General features: G+C 43.8%; 1 protein-coding gene across 3 annotated transcripts in view; it reads left to right on the forward strand.

The window, feature by feature from the left end:
• CNNM2 (cyclin and CBS domain divalent metal cation transport mediator 2) overlaps nucleotides 1–25679 on the forward strand; it is a 200575-nt gene that overhangs the window by 117106 nt on the left and 57790 nt on the right. For 2 of the 3 annotated variants that reach the window (XM_077455285.1, XM_077455284.1), the window contains exon 2: nucleotides 25294–25437. The exons of the other annotated variant lie outside the window; for it this stretch is intronic. In XM_077455285.1, the coding sequence (XP_077311411.1) occupies nucleotides 25294–25437 (144 nt within the window). The remainder of the gene's footprint in view (nucleotides 1–25293; nucleotides 25438–25679) is intronic. 3 annotated transcript variants of the gene reach the window in all.

Consider the following 25679-nt stretch of genomic DNA (forward strand, 5'->3'; position numbering starts at 1 on the left):
AGTGCGTGATGACTTATATAGGCATGGGGCAGGGTCCCTTATGATGTCACAGTCCCAGCAGGCCCCTTATGACGTCATAAGGGGCGGGGTCCCGGGGCATGCTGGGACTGTGCAAGATTTCTCAACAAAATAAATCCGGGACACATGGATGGGAGCGTTTTGCTTTAAATATTAAAAATGAATGAAATAGTGTTTTTGGTTTGTGATGCAGTTCCTCATTAACAAAGTGAAAAATCTTGTACTGAGGTCTACCAAAAAAAAAAAAGAATGGTCTGCTGGGCATTGAGAACTACCAACAGTTTATAATTTTCAGGGTGGGGTCCATTCGTTTGAAAGCGTTTGTTACTACAGCATTTCATATCCCTGATATGTGCCTGCTGTACCATGTACTTGTATGAGAGGGTATCCTGTACTCTTTCTATTGCTTCCTTTATGTGAAATCTCTGCTGTCCCTGCCAGTCTGTGCTTTCCAATTGAAAACTGACCACACTAAGCCGTTACGTTCTCTCGCTATGCTGGAAACTCGGTGTGCTCTCCCCCAATGATCAGACTTTTCCTGACACACGCCTGCTGCACAGCCATTCAGTGAGAAGCTCAGTGTACTGTTGCTTCTTCTCCCGCAGCTCTTAAAACAGTTGAGAACAGAGGGAATGTGATCACTTCTAAAAATACCTTTATTTTATATATATATATATATATATATATATATATATATATATATATTTATATCTATACACAAATGATTTGCCTTTAATTTCTATTTTAACCACTTGCCGTCTGCGCTAAAGGCGAAAGACGGCTAGAGTGCGGACTGCATTTGCTGGGAGGACATCCCTGGACGTCCTCCCGTGTTCGAGCGGCCTGCGCCCAGCCTGCAGGGTGCTCTGTGATCAGTGAGTCTATGAGACTCGCCTGATCACAGATCGGAGTAAGGGGTCGATCCCGACCCCTTACCACATGATCAGCTTACAGCTGAGCATGTGATGTAAACAAAGCCGGTAAACTGCTATTTTTCCTCAGCGTGAGGAGGAAAGAAAAAAGCCGATCCCCACGCCTGCGAGAGGGACATAGGTCCCGATCGTGAAGGTACCTACCAGTGCCCACCAGCGCCAACCAGCACCACCTACCAGTGCCTACGAGCGCCCCCTACCAGTGCCCACAGTGTTTAAGTGGGTGGGGGTGTTTAAGTGCCCAATAAGCAAGCAGTTAAACGTAGTGGGTTATTTTACAAGATGATTGTTTACAATCACTTTACGTTATCCTTTCAATGATAAAGCTACGTTATGGCTAATAAAGTTACACATTTGCTTGTGTTTTAGTCTTTTTGAATTATTCAGAACAGATATTTTGGGGAAATGAACATGGTACATTTTATTGAAACCTCTCTGAAAAAGCAAAAATGAAGCCAAGCTTCTAATTTTAGCGAGATAAAGCCAGTACATAAATGTCATATGAAATATATTTGATTCGGCAATGACTTGAGTAAAAGCCATCGCTTCTACTTATGATCCTTCCACTGTTCGCAGTGAAGAGTCATCTTGGAATTCACGTGTAAGATGAATGGAAAGAATGGGCACCATGACCTTGGAAGACTGCGGTCTGTAGCTGAACTTTTTTTAGGAAGAAGTGACTGTCTGTGAACAGTGTACAAGTATTTTCCCTGGTACCTGTCTCGTGGGAGAACAGTTTCCATTTATTTTATCTCTTATATGTTCTCCATGTATTCAGTTATGATACAGTTTCCATTGCTTACTCCTTATGCAAACATCCCATCACGATGGACCACCCTAGAGTTGAAGACCTTTCTCGAATAGTTATGGGAAAATGCAGAACAAAAAAGTATCCTCTCATAATAATCATAAACTAATGGAAAGAGTCTATTTTCATTATCATTTCACAATTACCTACATCTATACATTCATCATTTGATATGTTGACCACTGTTTTAGAATGTGAATTCTTTAAGTGAATTTGTAACTTCAGTAAAAAACTAATTAGAAAATAAAAAGGATAATTAGACAAATAAGATATAAAATGCAGGCACATAGAGATGTCTGTACAAGCACAGTGGCTTACAGTGGTGTTGCTGTACCGTACTCCGAGGTTTCTTGGACGAAGCGTCTCCACTTACCTGTAGTCTTCCATCTCCCACACATTCCTGTTAGCCGGCGGGGCAGCCCATCTTTGTGATGGGTCAATACCAATGTATGAAGAGGCTGATGAGATTAGATTGGGTCTGACACTACCAGGAAGTGCTGAAAAGTTTACTCTTTTTTTTTTTTTTTTTTTTTTTTTAAATGGCCTGGCAATTTAGCAAAGCACCCCTCTTTTATATTTTTCTGTTTTACTAACCTAGGATAAGCAGGGCAGTATTTCAGATATCTCTGTGATTTTACTTGGTATATATGCTTGTTCCAGGTCAGTGAGTGAGCATTTAGAAATCGGAGACTGCAAGGAAAACAGAAGAGAATGTGGTCAATGCCAGCTTATGTCTTTCAGAAAAAAATTATGTACAAGTTTACTATCCTCTCAATCCACTTCCCAGTTTTTGGCACTTATCTAGCAGTACTTGTTTAGTATGTTTGGATGTACCTATTTAAGTCCCCAATGAAGGCCTGGTTTTAGTGGGTAGGGCTTAGGTACTTGGTGCTAATATAAAAACAAGTGCCAGAGCATCAGTTTTGAGTCATTTCAATATAATATTTTGAGCATGGGAAGTACTTGGAGGTATTCTACAACTTGTGGTGTTAAATTGTGCCAGGAATACACTGCTAGTGTCCCATCTTGATACCCTTGTGTACAGAGACTTAAAGAGATTGTAAACCTCCACTGGTAAGTTGTACCTATAGGTAAGCCTATAATAAGGCTTACCTATAGGTACTGTAAATATCTCCTAAACGTGCACCATTTAGGAAATATTTGCTGTACATTGCTCCAGTGATATAATGCGCGGAAGTGACGTCACATGTCTCCGGCCAGTCAGAGCCAGAGTCTGCAGCCCCCGGAAAAGAAGACGGACGAACATATGTGGATGCAGCCTCCAGCAGGGACGCCACAGGTTTTATTTGCAGGTAAGTGTCACATGATGTGCTAGTATGCAATGCATACTGGCGCATTAAGCTTTTACTTGGCGGGGAATAAAAAGGAAGTAAAACCCATCAGGGCAACACAAAAATCAATCTGTATATGCTGTAAAGCATGCTTGTTATACTTATTGAGGAACCAAATGGGTTAATCCTCCGAATTGTGTAAAAAGGCTGTTTGATCCTGGCTTCTCTGATCCTTCCCTCCTTCCACTGCCCCCTGACAATTTCCTGATAACACAGAGTCTATATGGAGTCAGGCTGCACATGCTCAGTTTGATGTGTATTGCTACAGAGGTTTTTTTCTTTTTTTGCTTTCTTAGGAGAGTGCATGTAATCAGCACAGGGACAGTCAGCACTGTCCAGACAGAGGGTCAGGGGTCTTGCAGTCTCGTAGGACAGTCAAAAAACTCCTACAAACTTTAACCTATGCTTGACTGGACACTGATAGAAGTCACAAGACTGCTCTAACTGCTGATGAGAAAAGGTATTTATCAGTATATATTTACTAGACGAATTGCATTTCCATGTTCTGTATACTGTGGGAGACCAAATATAGTGAATGTAGGGTCCTGGGTTTAGTAACATTTTAAGCCCCATACACATGGACAGAATATCATACAAAAATATACCGCTTTCAAAAGCGATCATACGATAATCTGATCGTTAGTATAAAGCCTTTGTCCGAAATTTTCCGAAGGGACAAACATGAACATTTTTCTCATGTGATACCAGATCGTACGATTTTCATTTAATCAGTACAGTTTTTATACGAAAATACAATACAAATGACACCACTACTGAATTTTTATTCTGTTTATAAATGCATTTTTGTTCTTTTAGTAACCAATTTGTTTTTTGATAAGGAGACTAGCATACAAAAACAGACGATCGTTCATCCGATAATCTCATTGTGTGTACTAGGATTTACAGATCCAAAATGTACACAGCAAAAGGAGGTCTTTTCTGTATCCTATTGTCATTTATATGTCCATTCAGAGACTCCCGCAGTGCCAAATGACAGACTTTTTCATTATTCTAAAGCCCCCGCCTTATGATTTTATAGGCAATTGCAAAATCTGTTGCTTCATATACCTTTGTCAGCTGAACTTGCACAATTTCAAACTGGCATTTCAGTCCAACTTTGGGCGAAATTTGAGACCCATCTGTGCGGATTCATACATAGATGTCTATTGAAATTGCCCCCGAAGTCGTCACAAGTAGTACAGGCACTACTTTTGGGAATCGATTCGGACAGTGCCATTGCCGATGTTCTGGCAGATAGTGTGCAGTACAGGGCAGAAGAAGCTTCAGAAAATCTCGGAAGATGAACGGAACTTTCGCTGTGAGTGGAGGTGGTAGCCCCACCATCCAAGCGGACATAGGTTTGTGAAAATTATAGGGCCCCTCGCGGGCGAGCTTTGCTCTCCACGTTTCGGGCTCGGCCTCGCTGCGCTCGGCTCTTTTATATTCCTACTCTATGTCCACTTGGATGGCGGGGATAGAACCTGGACTCACGGCGCAGGCGCCGTTCATCCTCCGCTATTTTTGGAATCTGTGTTGCTGTGTACTGCGCATGCACAGTACACAGCGGACACTATCCGATGGGGGACCATATATGATAGGACATCGGCAATAGGCTCAGGTTTGACACGCAAAATCAGCCCGATGTGAGCTGGGGCTCAGGGTCTCACCCTGGATTAGGAAAACCATATCTCTCAAAACTTTATCATTTTCATTTATGGTACCTATTGTGTTAAGACCAATCATCTTAAATACTGGGTGATACTAATATTTCCCTTTTTGAGTTTATGGGTTTTTGTAAACTAAAATACTGAAGGAATATCCAGTAAATATTTCCTATTGATTTGTTATGTCTGACAGCATTTAATAGCGTTTTAAAATGTTTTTCTATCGTGAATACATATAAAAAGGTGAATTACCAGGCCAGTATTTCAGTGATGTAACATTATAGAAGTTAAGGCTTCTGGGAGATAAAATTACTTGAGCGAGGTCCTAGTGAGATCTGACACTGGAATTTGAACCAAGCTCACTTGCTCTATCAGAGCTCTTCTAAACCCTAAACGAAGATATCAGTGGATTTTGTTTTGGTTATTGGCTCTCTAGATGTCAGGTAAAACAGAGTTCAGTTCCTTAACGGCCCTTCTTTTTCCAAATTATATAATTAGTTGTGGGGAAAGCGAGTTTCCAAAGGGATTTGTTTTAAAGAGGAATGTATAGTCTTTTGTATACATTTTCTTTAGTAAGCTTCAATCACGTAAACCTGAAATATTGCAATTTAAATATCTTATTTATTTTACAGTACATGGAAAAAGTTTTAAAACCACTTGATTTTTTTTATTTTACAGTGCCTTGAAAAAGTATTCATACCAAATTTTCCACATTTTGTCATTTTACAACCAAAACCGTAAATGTATTATATTGGGATTTTTTGTGATAGACCAACACAAAGTTTCACTCGTAATTGTGAAGTGGAAGGAAAATGATTAACCCCCCTGACGGTATTCCCGAGTCTGACTCGGGGTGGATTTTTTATACCAAAAGCGGTACCCCCGAGTCAGACTCGGGACAGCGTCGCTGGATCCAGGAGGAGGTTTACTTACCTTCTCCCTCGGATCCCGCGTTGTCTCCCCGCTGTACGAGCGAGCCGTGTCTCGCTCGATACATTACATCGCCGATCTCCGTGCCCTGCGAGCGTTGCGACGCACGGGGACGGAGATCGGCGCCAAATTCAAAAAGTGAAACAAACAGTATACATACAGTATAATGTAATCTTACAGATTACATTGCTGTATGTAAATATTTCACATCCCCTTTGTCCCTAGTGGTCTGCCCAGTGTCCTGCATGCAGTTTTATATAATAAAAACTGTTCTTTATGCCTGGAAACTGGAGATTGCCCATAGCAACCAAACTGTCACTGTACATCAAAAATGATTTTAGACCAGCTAGAAAACAGCGATAATAAATTAGAATCACTCGCAGAATTAAGCGATAGCGATTTGTGGGGAGATCCGTCATCAAATACTGAAAAGTAATGACAGTGACAATTCTGCAACTGAGCAAATTTCAGTGTTTTTGATTTGATTACATTATTGAATAATTTTTATTATTGTTATATTATTATTTGGTACAATTATTTATAATTATTTATTATATTATAATTTATGATTTAATTTTTCAAACTTTATCATACCCGGGATGTCTGCTAGACTCTGGTTTGGACAGATTTAAGAGAGTTATTCCTAAGAATTGCAGGACTACAATATAAAACGCCAAATTTTCATGCAAAATAATGGTACCGCTTTTAGCACCTAAAATCCGAAATAATCGTACCGCCAGGGAGGTTAATGGGTTTTACATTTTTTTTTACAAATATATGGCGTGCATTTGTATTCAGCCCCTTTACTCTGATACCCCTAACTAAAACCTAGTGGAACCAATTTTTTTCAGAAGTCCCCTAGTTAGTAGAGTCCACCTGTGTGTAATTTAATCTCTGTATAAATGCAGCTGTTCTGTGAAGCCCTGAGAGGTTTGTTAGAGAACCTTAGTGCACAAACGGCATCATGAAGGCCAAGGAACACACCAGACGTGTCAGTGATAAAGTTGTGGAGAGGTTTAAAGCAGGGTTAGGTTATAAAAAAATATCCCAAGCTTTAAAAATCTCACTGTTCAATCATCCAAAATGGAGAGCTTGGCACAATTGCAAACCTACCAAGACACGACATCGACCTAAACTGACAGGCTGGGCAAGAGAGCATTCATTAGAGAAGCAGCCAAGATGCCCATGGTAACACTGGAGGAGCAGCAGAGATCCACAGCTCAGGTGGCAGAATCTGTCCACAGGACAACTATTAGTCATGCTCTCCACAAATCTGGCCTTTATGGAAGAGTGGCAAGCCATTTTTGAATGAAAGCCATAAGAATTCCCATTAGCAGTTTGTAAAGAAGCCATGTGGGACACACAGCAAACAATATGGAAGAAGGTGCTCTGGTCAGATGAGACCAAAATTTAACTTTTTGGCCTAATAGCAAAACGCTATGTGTGGTGGAAAACTAACACTGCACATCACCCTGAACACACGAGAAACTTGGTGGTAGCATCATCATGTTGTGGGGATGCTTTTTTTCAGCAGGGACAGTCTGCTGTTCATAGACGCTCTCCAGCCAATCTGACAGCGCTTGAGCTATTTCGCATAGAAGAATGGGCAAAATGTTTGTTTTTGTGAAGCTGGGGTTGGGGGCAGGAAAATTGATTTTATATTGGATTTGGTCTGTAAAGGAAGAATCACTCTCTTGGAATTCCAAATTTAAAAGTTGAACCTCTGGTTGTAATGTTATAATGTATGTATGCAGTTGCTTCCATATCTTTAAATAATTTATTACAATGCACAGTCCTCCTTGGTAAATCTCCCTCACATCCTGTTTACAAGACCAGTGGCCACTATGTCCTCTATCCCACTGGTCTTGTACATTCCACACTGTGGGAAGCACCCCTCATAGAATGACTTAAATAGGAGTATAGGCTGGATGGCCGGAGCCAGTGCAAAGCAGAGATCTAAATCTCTGTAGCTTGGTTGTATTGAAATAATAAAAATGGGACAATTGAGAGGCTAAGTAATAATCTTGAGGTTCCGCCCATGGACGTAAGACTTTTAAGGATAGGCCAAGCTAGTTTCTGTCTACTATGTGCCCAAACAAAATAATTCAAAATAGATCTTCTTAAAGAATTTTAGGGGGATATAGAAAGGGGAATGCCACAACATATATAGAATCTTGGGCAGAAGAATCATCTTGATTAAACTTATACGCCCCATTACACCCGATGGTAATCTAGCCCATGTTTTTTGTGTTTTAGCTTTAAGGTAATTAAAGGTTCTGTGTTAAGAGGAATATAATCCCTAAGACTCCTTGTAACCACCACTCCCAAATATTTAATTGTTGATACTCTAGCTCATCATAATTGAGTATGGGGGTGGAGGGAATTGATCCAAGGGAAGAATTTGGGATTTATTCCAGTTAATGTGCAATCCAGAGAATTTTCCCAAATTCTCTATAATCTCCAGTGCAGCTTGTCTCTGGTCAGCTAAGTAAAGAATGGTGTTGTCTACATATAAGCCTATTTTTTCTAAAATGGTACCTATTCAAAGGCCTGATATTTTTGGCTCTGCCCTGACTGCAATGGCCAGTGGTTTGGCTGCCAGGGCATACAGTAGAGGGGAAAGGGGGAAATGATCAGATAGCCATCCGTTAACGTACACCCAGGCTATAGGTGATTGGCATAGGGGCTGTACCCATTTAATGAAGTTGGGCCTGAATCCAAATCTATGTCGGCATTCCCATTCGACGCTGTATCTAAAGCCACCATCACCCGAGTTTCAGAGTTTTCATGAGAGGCCTGAATGTGCATGAACAATCGCCTGATGTTCATAGCAGTGTTTTTCCCCACCATAAATCCGGTTTGGTCGGGGTGGATTAGTGAGAGTATGACTTTATTTAATCGGGAAGCGAGAATTTTGGCCAGTATTTTTATGTCAGCTTGCAACAAGAGATATGGCGGTATGATTCAGGGTAGTGTGGATCCTTACCCAGTTTAGGGAGAACTATGATTTGAGCTTCCTGCACTGAGGATGGGAGTATTCCCTGATCAAAAATAAATTGGTACAGGGCTTCAGTTTGGAAATTAGTATTTCTGAAAAGGTAGTGTACAATTCTAGGGGTAATCCATCAAGACCTGTAATGTCACCAATAGTTATCTGCGCTTCTAGCACGTTTTTGTATTTGACCACTACTTGGGGGGGATCAGTGAAGGTAGTGTCATCTGAATCCATTAGGGAAACTACCACTGGCGATTTATTATCCAAGTGGGCTAGGTCCACCAACAGTTTCGCTGATCGTGCCCCATGTTCAAACACCCGCTGTTTACAAAGAATAAGTGCTGTCTGGCCTTCTCTGTATACAGCTGTGTGACAGTGCCACTTGTAGCTTAACTCTGTCAAGATTTTCAAGAGAGGGGTGGGTATTGAACGCCTTTTCCTGTTCTTGTAATTTGTCTGATGACAGCTGTAGTATAAGCTTGGATGAACGTTTGAGCCTATTTATCTATGTGGATATGATCCTATGCGCATATATTTTAAATGAATGCCACGCTATATTATATGTAGAGGAGTTTTGATTATCATCATAGAAAAAAATGAATTTCCCTAGCTATAGTATTGCGTTCAGGCAGTATAGACAGCCAATAGGGATTGAGTCACCACATGGGGGTGGGGGACGACACTAGTAATGACACCGTCATCCAGCAGGGGGAGTGGTCAGACAAGGCTCTAGGATCAGAGCCCGTCCCTTTCACTTTGGGTAGAAGTGCCTTGGAAAGAAATATAAAATCTGTTTGAGACCATGTTGTTGTTTTTTTTTTTTTTTTTTTTTTTTTTTTTTTTTACTAAAGGCAACTCCACTTTGCACTGCAAGTGCACTTGAAAGTGAAGTTGCTGTAGATCCGAGGGGGGACATGCAAGAAAAATTAAAAAAACAACAGCATTTTAGCTTGCACATGATAGGATGATAAAATCAGCAGAGCTTCCACTCATTTCAGATCTACCCCTTAGATTTAGTGCGACTGCACTTCCAAGTGTACTTTCACTGCAAAGTGAATTTGCCTTTCGTAAATAACTCCCATTGTGTTGTGGCTAGTAGAGTGACATGTATATGCTCTAGTGATAGGGTTTTGGTACCTCCAAACATGAATCATTGCAAATTAAGTCAGTGTGTGGTACAACTGGGTATGCTGTGGTACAGTGCCATGTGCCTCATCCTGTACTGGACGATCCAGAGCAGGGATCATGGTCATGTTAAAATTGCCCATCCACACACCTGGGATTGTCAGGCACCGAGCCATAAAGGCTAGTCCCTCCGTAACTACTTCCGAGCTGTATGGAGGTGAGATATGACAAGCTGTATCAAAAGGGGGGTCCCACACAGTGTAGCATGTATGAACAGTTATCTGCCCTGTCGGTCCAGCAGTACGGAAATCCGCTCAAAAGAGTAGATTTAGCAATGAGGATAGAAACCCCTCTAGACAGATATGTGCTATGATAGGCCCATCCTATCCACGGGCGGTTTAGGGCAGCCTGTATGTGTCCCTTAACATGGGTCTCTACCAGGACCAGAACGTCTGCATTTTGCAATTTAAGGAATGTGAGGGCTGCTGTACGCTTAATTTTGGTGCCCTCCCACATATTCCATATCAGAAACTTAAAAGGGCATTGGAGATATGGGCACTATGTGAAAGGATATTTTGCCAATCAGACCAGAAGGGCAGCAGCAGGGCTACTGCTAGAAACCTTTAACAGTATGCATTGTACCAAGCAATATATAATGTACCAACGTAAATCCTTATGTGTAATCCAATTATAGTTACAAAAGGAACTGAACTCTAAACCCCATTATAGGGAAAAAGCAAAAAAGCATTACTATGGGGGCAACTTTTCACTGCACAGTGCGTGATAAGGTAATGGAGGGAGTTCAGTCCCCCATAAAATTCTTTCCATGGGGACCATTTGCATCAAAACAGGGTAGCGGGGTAGAAATTGCCTGTCATCAGGGTCTTCTCTAGACACAGCAGGTATTGAGGGAGCGGAAGCACCAGGAGTGTGCAAGTTTATTATCCAGATGGTTAAGCATATGGAGGGATTTGAGTCAGTGGCCATTTGAGGCGCAGATCCCCCCCATAGGCAAGTTGCATTTTCAACAAAAATTCGGGCTCCAACACAAGAAAGAAAAACGCTAGGTGATCATACAAGCTGTACTCTCAGAGGCACCAGAGCGATCGGGCAGCTAAGCAGGGCATCCACATTGGTCCAGCCACACAGAGGCCATGGCTGGGTCCTCAAAGAATTTTACCCAACTATCCTCTTCCAACCGCAGCCTGGCAGGGAACAGCATGGCATACTTGAGTTGCAAGGTGCACATGCAGCGTTTGACATCTTGAAACTGGGATCTCCATCTCTGTACCGTTATTAGAAAAATCTGTGAAAACCACAACTTAAACATTTCCCACAGGGATGTTGCCTTTTTCTCTAGTGAGACGTAGAATTCTATCCCTGTCCTGAAAGTTAAGAAATTGGGCTATAAATGTACGAGGGGCTGCTCCCTTTGGGGAAGGTCTTGCCAGTATGCGTTGTGCTCGTTCTACCGCAAACATTATGGAGAAGGCATCCCTGCCATAGGCCTTAATGAGGAGGTTCTCAAGGAATTCGGCCGGGTCATTCCCTTCTGCCTTCTTGGGGACCCCAATGAACTGGAGGTTGCAGCGACAAAGGCGATTCTCCATGTCATCTTGGTGTGCATGCAGTTGCTGTATTTACCCCTGCACCGATTCAGTGGTATGCCGTAATGGATGCAGGATGTCCTCCCCTCTACCTATGCAGGTTTCAGTCTCGGTAACCCTGTCTTTCAGCTTGGAGAAAACCCAGCAGATACGTGGGACGTTGATTTTAACTTCATCAATCTTAGCCATAAGAGTACCAGGTAATGCAGTATTGGCCGCGAGGTGTCTTGCTAGTGGTATTTCGCTAGCTGATTAGCAGTCTCCATGTTTGTCTTGGGTGGAGACATGTTCCATCCGAATCCCGGGACCCAGAGGAGGCTAAGCAGGGAAATATATCCACGATTTTAGCGATCAGGATAGTATATAGGATAGTTAGCAAGCGGAGCTCTCACAATCCACGACCTACTCCATCACTCTCCAGGCCATGCCCCCACCCTTTGCTTGCTTTTACCCGACCTATGGGGGGCATAATTCCCCCCCAAAGACGGCAATGAAGGGGAACCGCCCACTAATACCAATGATGGGGCACAAGTTTTCTGACTGACGTCAACAATGGGGACCAATGACACCCAATGATGAGGCACTATTCCTCCCAATGAGACCAACTGGGTCCAATGACGCCCAATGATGGGGCACTTTTCCTCCCACCATCGATAGGGCACAATCTCTCCCAATGACACAATTGGGTATAATGACACCAATGGTGGGGCACAATTCCTCCCAATGACACAAACAGTTGGGCCCAATGACACCAATAATGGGGTACAACTCTTCCCAGTGACACAACGAATGGGGCACAACCCCCCCCCACTCACACCAAAGATGATGCACAATTACTTCCCCTGAAACAAATGATAGGGCATTTTTTCCCCCACTGATGGTGAGACTTTTTATACGCCGAATGGCCCCCCTAAAGTCTTAAGGACAGTAAACTGGACCTTTGTTTAGAAAGTTTGGAGACCCCTGCAATAGAGCATGCTGAAACCTGGAGATCTTCCAGCAGCTGGCCAGGTAGTGTGCGGTAGTGTTTTGTTTTGCTTTTGCTTTTTTTTTTTTTAATACCTCTTCTCTTCCCTTTTTTTTTTTTTTCTGGCACACTTCTGAATGTCCATTCACTTCAAGGGAATGCACCTTTCTAAGATGTTGGTGGCTTTTCCTTTTAAGCAAATGACCTTGACTGCGTAAATGACAAGGAGCAGGAGAGAGCAGATTTTAAAAAGTTGCATCTGACACCTTAAAATACTTAGCTGTACACAATGTATTTTGTATATAACTCCTACTAGGATGCTCAGTCTTACATGTCTGGCACTCTAATTTTCTTTGTTCTGGAAAATAACCTGTTAAACCTTTTAATGTACTTAAATGTTTCCATCACATGCCCCTCTTTTACACCCTTCTAAGCTGTGTATATTAAGTCACCTGAGTCTCTCTTGGAACGCTTTACTTCATACCCACTGATATTTACTATGCTGTTTACAAAAGAATAGCAATAGCAGAGATGGGTTCATAGAAAATTCAGAAAGGTCAAATATCCTGTAGTGATCTTTCCTGGGTGACATACTTTCCAGGTTGACTACCAAAGCAGTCAGGCCTACGCTGCTTTTTCTGACTATTTATAGGCATTTGATAGGGAATTGGTTAGGGTTAAAAAAATATGCTGACATTTCCACTGCACCCTTATTCTTGTTTTGGTATTTAGTTTGTTGCTGACAATTGCTTCAATAAGGTAAAGTAGGCCAATTTGAGCTAATTTCTTCAATAAAACTCCCCAATGTGGGCTTAAATAGTGCTGAACACTGCAGCTGCTGTACAGAAAAACCCAGGACTGCTGGGATTAGTCCGGTAGTCCCCACTACTGGTGTCTTTCTTTGAAAAAATAGGATTCTTGTACTCACCATAAAATCCCTTTCTCTGAAGTTCATTGATGGGCACAGCAGCTCTTCTTGACCTTAAGGTTATATCGCCTCTTTAGGAGAGGACTAGGCAGAATGTGTTAAAAATAGCAACACTTGCACAGAACCGCCCAGAGGTCTGTCCTACTGGCTATAACTCTTCACAATGCATCCAGCAGCTCAATTCGTCAAAAGCAGTACAAACATAAATAGGAGGGGTGGGTGCTGTGTCTGTCAATGAACTTCAGAGAAAGGGATTTTATGGTGAGTACAAAAATCTTATTTTCTCTATCGTTGATGGACACAGCAGCTCTTATTGACCTTAGGGACATCATCAAGCAGTGTCAAAGAAACGAGGGGTGGGAACAGCAAACAACAATCCACCCATAACCAGAGCTCCTCAATGGAGGAGTTGCAAACTTAAAGCAGCCGCCTGCAAAACCTTGCGGCCAAAGCAAGCATCAGATGCGCTCACATCAACCTTGTAAAATTTAGTGTGAACGGAAGACCAGGTTGTCGGCTTACACACCTGGGAAACGGACGCTTGATGTTGGAAAGCCCAAGAGGCACCAATTGCCCTGGTAGAATGTGCCGTGACAGGAAAGGGGGGCGCCCGTCCCTTTATGGCATAGACCTGAACTACAGTCTGTCTGCCGATGAGACCGTCAGTCCCTTCTTCGGACCAGCCACCGATACAAAGAGCGAGTGCAACCTCGGAAAAGAGTAGTAGCAGACAGATACACCCGCAGAGCCCGGACCAAGTCCAAGGAATGCAAAGCCACCTCTTTGGGGTGTGACGGCCGAGGACAGAAGCACAATGTCCACATTTAGCTGAAAGGCCGAAACAACCTTTGGAAGAAACGAAGGCTGCTGCCGCAGCACCGCCTTATCCTTGTGGAGGATCAAGTAAGGAGACTTGCAAGACAAGGCCGCCATCTCCAAACTCAGGGACTACAAACAGATTGGAGTAGAATCCCTGAAACCTTTCCGGCGTCGGTGCAGGTACTATCAACCCCAAACAGGGCCTCCCGACGAACCAGAAGAAGATGAAGGTTGGAGGGAAAAAATCTGTTTGGCGGACAAGAAAGAAACTCTTGTACCCTGAGGAAACCAGTTTGCGGACCTACTGGTCGGAAAGTAGGGAGGTCCACCGGGCTGCAAACTCTCGAAGAGGACCCCCCCTACCCGAGAGTCGGACGGGGGCAAACCTCCATGTGGTAACAGATTTGCTCACAGGCTTGTTTGGCTTGTGAAACCAGAGACCCTTTTGTCCCTCAGCAGGCACCTTGTGAGACTGGGAATGCTGACCTGCTGACCCGGGCGGAGAAAAAATCCACTTCTGAGCGGAAAAGGAGGGCCCTTGCCTACGGCGTGGCTTCTTCCCTTTCCTGGACTGTGGGAGTAACGTACTCTTACCCCCAGTAACATTATTAATAATATAATCCAGCGAGGCTCCAAATTGCCTCTCACCCTGGAACGGCAAGTCCGCCAGTGCTTTCTTAGATGCCTGGTCCGCAGACCAGCATTTCAGCCAAATCAGGCGACGTAGCACTACTGATACTGAGGCTCTAGAGAGCAAGGGGGCAGGATCTAAAGCCGCATCACAGACATACTTAAGGCCGTGCACTAACTGGTCCGCCAGCTCCACACAGGCCGGGGAATCCTGTTGCTTCTCCAATTCATCGTGCAACAATTTAGCCCATTCAGTTAGTGTCTGCGACACCAGGGCCGTGACACACTAGCCGCAATGCTGATCCCACCATGGTAAACATGGACCGGGCATCCGCCTCGGCCCTTCTGTCGGCAGGGTCCTTCCACCGGAATTGTGATTACCTTATTTAACCTGGAAACCGGGGGGGGGGGGGGGGGTCAACAATCGGTGGAGATGTCCATTTTTTCAGGAGACTCTCCTCAAACCACCATGCGTTTTGGGACTGAAAAGACCCACTGCAGTTTTCCCCACTCCTTGTAAATAAACGTATAAAAATAAGTTGGGTAAGGAAACACCTTAGCTGTGTGGGCTGGCTTGTGGGACCTAAAAGGGACCGACACCTCTGTAGATGCCCCTGCCGTCTCCTCCATGTTTAGGGTATCCCGCACCGCTGTAATAAGTGCTCCTACAAGCGCCCGGACACTGAGTCTTCCTCACTGTCCGAACGATCCTGGTCCGCATCCTCTGATAAATCAGAACAGGGGCCACCTGTCGCAGCGGGGCACAAGTGTGAATCGGAGCTTTCCCCAAAAGATGGTGGGGGGAGTTACCCCGCTTGCGCCCACGCGCCACTTCCACCCTGACAACAAAGGCCTCCAGGACCGCCCACAGAGTGTCCATAGGCACCGCAGGTGCAGGGGAGCCAGTTGCAATAACAGGGCTGTCTGGGGAAGAGACGCCATGCTGACCCACACTCACCTTTCATCACTTTGGGACCTAAGGCAAGTCACGCAAAAAGTCCACCATCCTAGCTGCCACAGACTGAGGGGCCCCCCGCAGGACTCACTGCCCTGACCCAGGTACTGCGCTGCTGCCGCCGCTCACCCCTGTGTCATCCACTAAGTGTCTGTGTGGAAAGCGCGCTGTTCTAGAAGGAAACAAGCACCCAGTGCTAGAGGCAAAACTACCTGAGGCTACTAGACAATGGCTGCCTCAGCAAAAATGTCTGAGGGCACCAAGAAAATGGCCACGAACTACTAGAAAATGGCTGAAAGGCAAAAAACTGGCTGTGGCTACAAAAAATGGATGGGGCCTCAGGAAAATGGCCGCAGAATGTGCGGCGGCCTCCCCACATGTCTCACACAGCACAAACACCCCACTGTGGCCCAGAAACAGGACCCATAGCCCCCCGGAGGACCCCCGGCCAGGTACATGCACCACACCCCCATGTGCCCAGTCAAACAGCGGCCCATAGCATGGAGAGGAGGGAAGGGACAGGGAGAGAAGAAAGGGAGAGTGAGAGACCCCGTAGTCGACCTCCCTGGGAATGCGAAGCTGCTGCATCCTGCTGAGACAGATGGAACCATACTTACCCCTCCTGCAGGGACTGCTGGACGCATTCCACAGACAGACCCATCACCCGAGCAGTACGGGGTGGCTGCTGGCCACGGCACACTGATGCAGACAGCAGTAGCCCGGTCATATGTGTGTCCCGGAGCATATAGCTCACAACCGCCCCTGGATTAGACGGGGTATGGCGTGGCCGACCCAGCACATAGCTAGGGCCTGCTCATGCTCAATGGCCAGGCTGTAGAGACAACAAGGATCTATGTTATCCAGCCTGTCACCCAGCCCGGCTGTTGATTGTAGATCACAGGAATCAAAAATGCAGAAAAAAAATAGAAATTCCCAGGACCAATGGCCCCACCGGGAGCCAGGTCCTTCTCCTACACTAGGCAGAAAAAACTGAGCTGTTGGATGCAGTGTGAGGAGTTATAGCCAGTAGGACCGCCCCCTGGGTGGTACTGTGCAAGTGTTGCTGTTTTTAAGACTTTCTGCCTAGTCCTCTCCTGAAGGGGTGCTATAACCCTAAGGTCAAGAAGAGCTGCTGTGTCTGTCAATGAACAATAGAGAAATATTTTTTTTACAGCAAATTTATTTCACTTTGGCTTTTAACTGGTAAAATAGGGTACAAAGTCAAGTACCAAGAAAGGGAACCTTTGCTAGCAGGTAGGCTCTTCTGCAATATATAATTTTTAAATACAGAACTATCATTGCATTTCATGCATTTTTGGGTCATGAATTAGAACATAATAAGGCCAGAGACAGGCAGGCCACTAATATTTTCAGTAGAATGTCGGTCAGCAAAGTCATCCCAGGTTTCTTTAGAAACAAACCTTATAAACTGAATTAAAGATGGCAAAGCTGATGTATTTTTGCTTGATCCAACAGTGCCTCTACAAACATCCCACCCAATCCCACATTGCTAAGTATTTCCCTTGCAAACAACCCATTCCCATTCCAAAGTGCTTAGCAGTGTCTCAGCAAGCAACTTATTCCCATCCCATGGTGCTAAGCAACCCACCCTTATCCCTATGTCAAGTAGTTCCCCAGCAAACAGCCCATTCCTAACCCACAGTGCTAAGCAGTGCCTCGGCAAAAAAAATCATTCCTATTCCTCTGTGTTGAGCAGTGCTTCCTGTAACAACCCCTTTCCACAGTGCTAATCAGTGCCATGGCAAACAACGCACCTCCATCCCACAATGCTAAGCAGTGCCTTGGGAAACAACCCACCCCTATCCCACATTGCTAAGTAGTTCCCTGGGAAACGACCCATTCCCATCCCACAGTGCTAGGCGATGTCATGGCAAACAACCCATTCCCTTCCTGCAGTGCTAAGCAGTGCCTTGGCAAGCTATTCTTCCCTAACCCACAGCGCTAAGCAGTGCCCCAGCAAACAACCCATTCCCATCTCTCTGTGTTAAGCAGTGTCTCCTGTAACAACTCCATCCAAATCTCGGAGTGCTAATCAGTGCCTTGACAGACAACCCACCCCCATCCTACAGTGCTAAGCAGTGCCTCAAGAAAACAATCCATTCCTGTTCCATAGTGCTAAACAGTCCCTTGGCAAAGAACCCATCCCACAGTGCCAAGCATTGCCTTTTGGAAACAACCCATCCCTATCCCACATTGCTAGGTAGTTCCCTGGGAAACAACCCATTCCCATCCCACAGTGCTAGGCGATGTCATGGCAAACAACCCATTCCCTTCCTGCAGTGCTAAGCAGTGCCTTGGCAAGCTATTCTTCCCTAACCCACAGCGCTAAGCAGTGCCCCAGCAAACAACCCATTCCCATCTCTCTGTGTTAAGCAGTGTCTCCTGTAACAACTCCATCCAAATCTCGGAGTGCTAATCAGTGCCTTGACAGACAACCCACCCCCATCCTACAGTGCTAAGCAGTGCTTCAAGAAAACAATCCATTCCTGTTCCATAGTGCTAAACAGTCCCTTGGCAAAGAACCCATCCCACAGTGCCAAGCATTGCCTTTTGGAAACAACCCATCCCTATCCCACATTGCTAGGTAGTTCCCTGGGAAACAACCCATTCCCATCCCACAGTGCTAAGCAGTGCCATGGCAAACAACCCATTCCCATCCCACAGTGCTAAGCAGTGCCTCGGCAAATGGCCCACCCCACGGCACTATTTTCTCTAATTTCCTGCCACCTGAATTAGAAGATTTATAAAAATAGAAACTTATCCTCCCCTTGCCTTTGCTAGGTGGATGAATACTCACTGAGGGAAGCAAACTCATGCATTATTTGTTTCATTGATAGACACTCTGCACTAACCTCATCCTATGAGTCAGAAGATACTTTGTAGTAATGTCATTCTATCTTTGTTATGGCCATATTTGTATTCATATAATAAAAATAAGGAGTAATCTGAAATATCTTGCTAAAAATTCTTGAAGCATGGTTGTATTTTTAAGCACTCCTTAGTTTGGCTTCAAATCTATCAAGCCTGTTTTGCAATTCTTTTTGCCCCCAGTACTTTAATTTTATTTTTATGAGGCTTTGCTCATTCAGCTGCTTTGGATCTGGAGCAAACCCGACTGCCTTGAATGATATCCACATTGTAGGTTATGGTAGTAACCCAAGACTCTTTGGCACATATTGTGATTTTGTTACATGGTACTGTTTCAATATACACGCCTTTTGAGAGTTTTTATTATGACTCCTGACTGTGTAGATAACTTGCAATATTATAAAATGATACAAGTATTCACACCCTAAAATTCCACAGCTTGCTCTCTGCCCTGGGAAGCCAAGTTTTATAATTCTCTCACAGGGGATATTGTAGCATTACTTGGATGGGGATGGTACAGCCAACTGTGCTTGAATATTGCATTGCACTGTGTGAAGAGCTGGATAAGGTAGAAAACAGAACGTAGAACAACCATCAGCAACCTGTTTGTTTTGTAGATGTGATGTGTACCCCCAGTCTAAAATAAGCACAGATATGAAGGGTGCCATTTATAATATCCATATTCAGTGTTCTCTGTAATTAGGAATTTTAAAGGACACGGCACTGGCCCCATATGGGACTCATGTCTTACAGTAGTAGAGTTCCCACTTGGCAATCCATTGCTTTCGATGGCTTTCCAGAATGGATCTAAATGGTGTGAGGAAATGGCAATACTGCCCAGAGGTAAGGAGGCTGTATGTATACCATGCTATGGTTGCTCACATTTTTTTATAGTATTATCCTACCCACCTACCTTCCTTGATTCCTTGGTCTAGAACAGCCTTTCTCAACCTTGTTATCACTGAGGAACCATTGAAATAACTTTCCTGTCTCAGGGAACCCCTGCTAAAAATGACTAGATCTACTACTCATGATACATTAGTTTAATGGTCAGTGGAAAGAATGCTCCCTAGAATTTGTAGTCATTGGAAAGAATTACCCCCTTAGTGATGGCTAAAAAGACCAATGATGTGAGTGGAAACTTATCTGAGAGGCAGAAACTGATCATTGATCAGAGAACCCCTGGCAACCTCTGAAGGAAACCTAGTTAAGAAACCCTGGTCTAGAAGAATCGCAGTGGCATAAAAGAAGAGTCATCAGATTACTGGGATTACTGTCTGATGGGCTAACAAGATATTAACACTCTAGCAAAGGGGGCATTCATTGCCAATGGCACTGTAAAATCCTATAGTCACAAGAATGCGGGTTCCTGATTCTGCCCATTTCAAACACACCGGTCAGTGCTCACAGCCATTGGCTGCCGGTGCTGATCAGATGTCTTCCAACATGCCCATTCTGATGTACACTGATGTTCTGATGTGGGCTGAATGTCAGGCGATTTCTGTTGAACTGGATGGTATTGACCCATGCATTCCAGGCCTAAAGTGTTACCCCACAACAGTAAAATCAGTCTGTATTTTTGGTAACACATGCTTGTTATACTCACTGTGGAACCTAAGGGGTTAATCCTCCACATTGTGTAAAAAGGCTGTTTGATCCTGTCTTCTCTGATCCTCCCCTTCTTCCACTGTCCCAATCCATCTCATGGTAAGACAGAGCCTTGGGCGGACCCTGCACCTGCTCAGGTTGGTGTGTATTGCTAGAGCATTTTTTTCTTTTTCTGTGATCAGCACAGGACCAATCAGCACTGTCCAGGCAGAGTGTCAGGGGTCATGCTGCCTCAGAGGATAGTCAGAGTAAAATGAAAACTACTCCTACAAGCTTTAAAGAAGTAGTTCAGCCTGAGCCTTTTAGGCTAGGCTTCTCCTATGGGTCACAGGAGTGCAATTCATTTTGCACTCCTGTGACCCATTTTCAGTGCAGAGCGTTCTGAAGTCTGCTCTCCACTGACGTCACTGGAATCAGTCCAGGCAGCGCGTCATCCGGACTTAGGAAGTCTGGATCCGCCAGGTGCCTGGACTGATGGCAGTCTGTGTCTCAGCGAGGTACTGAGGCGGCCGCTCCCCGCCCCTCCACAGCTCAGCGCTCCAATGAGTATGGAGGCGCAGAGCAGAGGAGATGATGACTGTCAGCAGCTCTCTGCTTGGGGAGGTGAGAGAACCCAGCCATCGGCGATGTTCGGTGGCTCGGTTCTCAGTGCAAAGATGCCGGGGGACAGATGCAGCATTGGTCTAATGCTGCATCCACCTAGGTAAGTATGACTAGGCAAGAAAAAAAACCCCATATGTTTCTTTTAACCAGACACTGATACAAGTCACAAGACTGCTTTATACTACTGATGAGGAAAGGTATTTAGCAGTTTTTATATTTACTAAAATAATTGCATTTCCACATTCTGTGTACTGTGGGATACCAGATATTGTGAATACAGGATCCTGGGTTTAGTAACACATTAAGGCTGAGTTCACATCTATCTATGTTGGCTTTTGTTCAATTTTGGTGCATTTTTTCATGTCTGTTGTAGTGCATTTATAATTTACACTATATATTTGGGCATCACAGCACATAAAGATTCACAGATAATGGGGCATGGCTCATTTTTCTGAACACGGTGAACATTCTCATTAGATTTATTGTATTTTATGACTCCTGATTTTTTTATGCATTCCAAACTGCACATAATGCAAGGGTGTGAACCAGGCCTTAAAGTTTCATTATAGATATTTGTGGTCTTCGCTATTGAATCCATAATTAAACTTGATCTCCCCTCAATAGAAAATCTTGGTCCTCAGCTGGTATGTAAAGTATGTCTATCTGCATTTAAATTAGTGGCTCCAAGACAATCAGATTATATAGCAGTTACTTTGGTGAGAATATAACTGGAGCGAAATGGAAACTTCATTTTAAGTCTAATATTAGACCCTGCTTTGGAAAATTCCTTTTAAATGATCACAAGCTGAGAATAGCTAAAGAATTTCAACTTTCAGCAAAGAGCATTCACCAGGAATTTTTAACCACTTACGACAGACCCTGAGAAAATGATATTTATTGTGCTGCCTTATTGTTTATATCAGCTGCAAAGCAAGCTCTTCATTCTTGGATTTATGTTATGCTTGCACTAAATTAGCCTGGCAAAGTATTATTTTTGTCTGGTTTGTGGACAAATTTATTATTTCTGTCCTCTGCTCGAAAAAACAAACAAAATTCTGCTATTTTGGTTCCATGCCATACATGGCACGAGTATTCAGATGGGACACCGGGCTATCAGTTCTTGGCATGGTGCTGCAAAGATCCGTAAGCTTGATGGGATCTTTCCTGTAATGCTGTGATGGTGTTCAAAGTTCTTAAATTGTTCTGATAAATTTAGCAAGCTTTACAACTTTACCGCTTGCTGGTAATTACCTTGGATTAGACTGCACTTCTGAGCAGCAGAAAGTCTCAGGTAACCAAGGAGATATTGGAATGAGGCATGCATGCCTCCCTTATCCCAAGTCACTTCTGAATTTGTAAAAAAAAAAAAAAAGCGGCTGCCACTAAGAATGAGCTTGGTCAGTAAAACTAGGTGTAGCCATAGTAATTCACCCCTTTTTTACTTACTATCACAATTTTTACTTGACTCATTAAGCAAGCAGTGCAATTACACAGTTAGGCACCACAATAGAATCTACTTAAAGGTTGTACAAATGAAACAACCCCCCCCCCCCCCCCCCTTCCAAAAAAAATAAATGTAAAAAGCGTTTGTGTTTATGGTGGTTACACCAGTTGCCACCTAGCATAAATGTCCCAGAATTTTGGAGATGGTCTGGAATAGTTCGAGATTTAATCCTAGAAACATTTGTCCTTAAAGGTGAAGTACAGCTAAACCAGCTTTGGCTGTACTTTGCCTGTGAATCACAGGAGTGCAGTTCGTTCTGCACTCCTGTGATCCATTTTCAGCCAACAGCAGGCTTAAGCCTGGAGGCCGTCTTCATCTTTACCCATCTTGCTTTCAGGTTCGCAGACTCTGGCTCTATGACTGGCAGAACCTGCGATGACGTCACTCCCATGCATGCGGATGGGAGCCGCTGTTAATGGCACAGGGCTCTGAAGGAACAGAACAGACGACCGTTCCTTCAGAGTGCGTGCGCCAGTGATGTCACTGGCTGCATGTGCACTAAATATCTCCTAAACAGCTAAATATTTACACTACCTATAGGTAAGCCTATAATAAAACTTGCCTATAGGTAAAATTTAATGTTGGACGTTTACTTCCACTTTAATACAAAAATTCAGGCATAGTATATTTTTACATAGTTACATCGCTCAAGTTAGGACCAATATAACTATATACCATACCTGGCTGATGCCCCTAGAAGCTGGAAATCACTAAATCAGCACAGCTACTTCAGTAATCTACGCTTGCTTCTGAGTCCCATGATGAGAAGCTGGCTTGATGTGTTGTGAACACAGGGAGTCTGCTGCTCAGCATGGGCGCCATTCAGAGAATGTTTTGCCATGCTTGGATGTAGTCTTCAACAATATACCGTATTTGCCGGCGTATAAGACGACTGGGCGTATAAGACGACCCCCTATTTTTCAAGTGAAAACATAGGTTTTGGGCAATACTCGCGGTATAAGACTACCCCCCTTCTGAGGCAACACCATTTTAAAAAAACATTAGAACGATTAAAAAATGCAAAGCAAGAATGCCAACTACTCATCCGCCATGCTGTGTTATGTCATAAAGTAAATCAAACAATAATAACACAAACAGATCTATTGAATGCCACAACTCTGGAAAGTGGAATTTTTCACTAACCAAACCTATACCACTTTTGGGTCACATTCTATGGGAATTGTCCACCAAAATGCATTTAATAACCCCCCTGTCATATGTCCCAGATTTACCTGTCCCTCTTGGGTGCCTGAGACCTCAAAGGCAAATAGCAGGATGTATAGTAGTAGGAGATCAGTGAATGGATTTACCCAGGGAAGTATGGTGAGCGGTGTATTATTTTAATGAATACAACGCCTGCTTGGATTGGCAGAGGCTGTAGCATCATCAGCCCTTGCCTCTCTCTCTCTCTCTCTCTCTCTCTCTCTCTCTCTCTCTCTTTCTCTCTCTCTCTCAAAGCCAATCCGAGCAGGCTACTCTATGTAGCCTGCTCGGATTGGCAGAGGTTGTTACTCCAATCCAAGCAGGCTCTGTATTCATTAATAGAATACATCGCTTGCCGGGATTGGCTCAACGGCGTATACTGTTTGTTGCTGAAGCCACATACAGTATTAGCAGACATTTGGGGGCTGACATCCATCGGGCAGCATTGTATACCTGTATGCCCGGCGTATAAGACGACCCCCAATTTTTGGGCATTTTTTTTTAAGTGTAAAAGGTAGTCTTATACGCCAGCAAATACAGTACTGTAGATGGAATGCTTGATTTAGTTTTTTCTGCCAACTGTGGTCTTCTCACAAATGTCAAGATATTTTAAGTAAAGTCTCTGCTCTGGGGATCTCTGGGGATGACCACCTCCTCTGATTCAGTAAAGCAAAACTATTGTATTTAAAGTGGGGTACCCCCTAAAAAAAAAAAAATTTAAGTCAGCAGCTACAAATACTGCAGCTGCTGGCTTTTAATAATCGGACACTTACCTGCCCCAGGGTCCAGCGATGCGGTGGAACGAAGCCCCCCCCCCTCGCTCCCCGCTCCGCTCGCGGCGCCGTCATGCATACTGTGGGCACCCGGCTGTGGGCTTCAAAGCCGGGCACCCACTGCGCATGCGCGAGCGGCGCAGGGCGCCGTGATACGCCATACAGTCACCTGGGACACATGACCGGTCCCAGGTGAATGTGCGGCGCGAGGGGAAGTGATGTCACCAGCCCGGGCAATGAAGAAGGCAGATTACGAGGGACCCCCTAGCAACCGTTTAGAGGTGAGTAAAAAATTTTTTTTTTGCCAATTATTTTTTTTTATTTTTTTTACGAATTTTAAGCAGCTTTTATTTTTTTGGTGGCAACACCACTTTAAGACTTTTTCAGTGCATTTAACACTTTCTGGCTATTCAGGCATGGAAGCTCTTCAGAGAAGCATAGGATCTAATTTAATTTAAATTGGTACTAAACCCAAAAGCAAACATTTATTATATTACAGATTACCAATTCCTTAGATGTGATGGCTGAATTCATTTTCATTTCAGGTTTGCCTACAATGGTCCGCTTTTAGTTATTCATGTAAAACCTTTATCACAAAAGGGGAAAAACATATTTGCTGTAACTGCATGTAAAGTGAGAGCTGGATTTTGGCTTCAATTCGCTAGTATATGCAAATTTGCTAGTACATAAAATAGTCCCCTCTCCCCAGACTATGCTACTGTCGAAAAGTGCCTCCACATCCAGAGTGGGGGGCACTGTAATACAGGAGGCGTTTTACTGCCAAGATCAGGTGAAAACAGAGGGGAAAAGCCTCAGAAAAGAAATCAGATTCAACCACCCTGTTTTTTGACTAGTTAGCTGAAGTATTTTTTTTTATGTTTTAGAATTTTTACCACTTTAAAGCCTAAGTTAACCAAAAATGCAAAGAAAAACCATGTGTTTTACCCAGCATGCCTCATGGTATCTTTCCCATCTTCCTGCAGGTAAATCTCACTTGGCGATTGTACAGAGGGTGAACAATGAAGGAGAAGGGGACCCGTTTTATGAGGTGCTTGGAATAGTTACCCTGGAAGATGTTATTGAAGAAATTATCAAATCTGAAATCCTAGATGAGACAGATTTATACAGTGAGTTGAAATGGGGGAAATTGGATTGATGCTACATTTCTATTTTAGTGTAGGAATTTCTATATATTTTGTTTGTGTAACCAGCAAGTGATGCCTTATGCTTTGTACTATACCAGACCAAATAATATTAATATTTACCGATCCACTGACTTGGAGATGAGTTCAGACTTCCTTTCCCACACACTAGTTTTAGGTCTGTTCGTCTGAAATGGCCTCCATATTTCTCTCGACTCGTTTGCATT

Source organism: Lithobates pipiens, unplaced genomic scaffold (assembly GCF_037356315.1).
Source record: "Lithobates pipiens isolate NorthernLeopardFrog02 unplaced genomic scaffold, aLitPip1_a1.2 Scaffold_25, whole genome shotgun sequence".
NCBI lineage: Eukaryota > Metazoa > Chordata > Amphibia > Anura > Ranidae > Lithobates > Lithobates pipiens.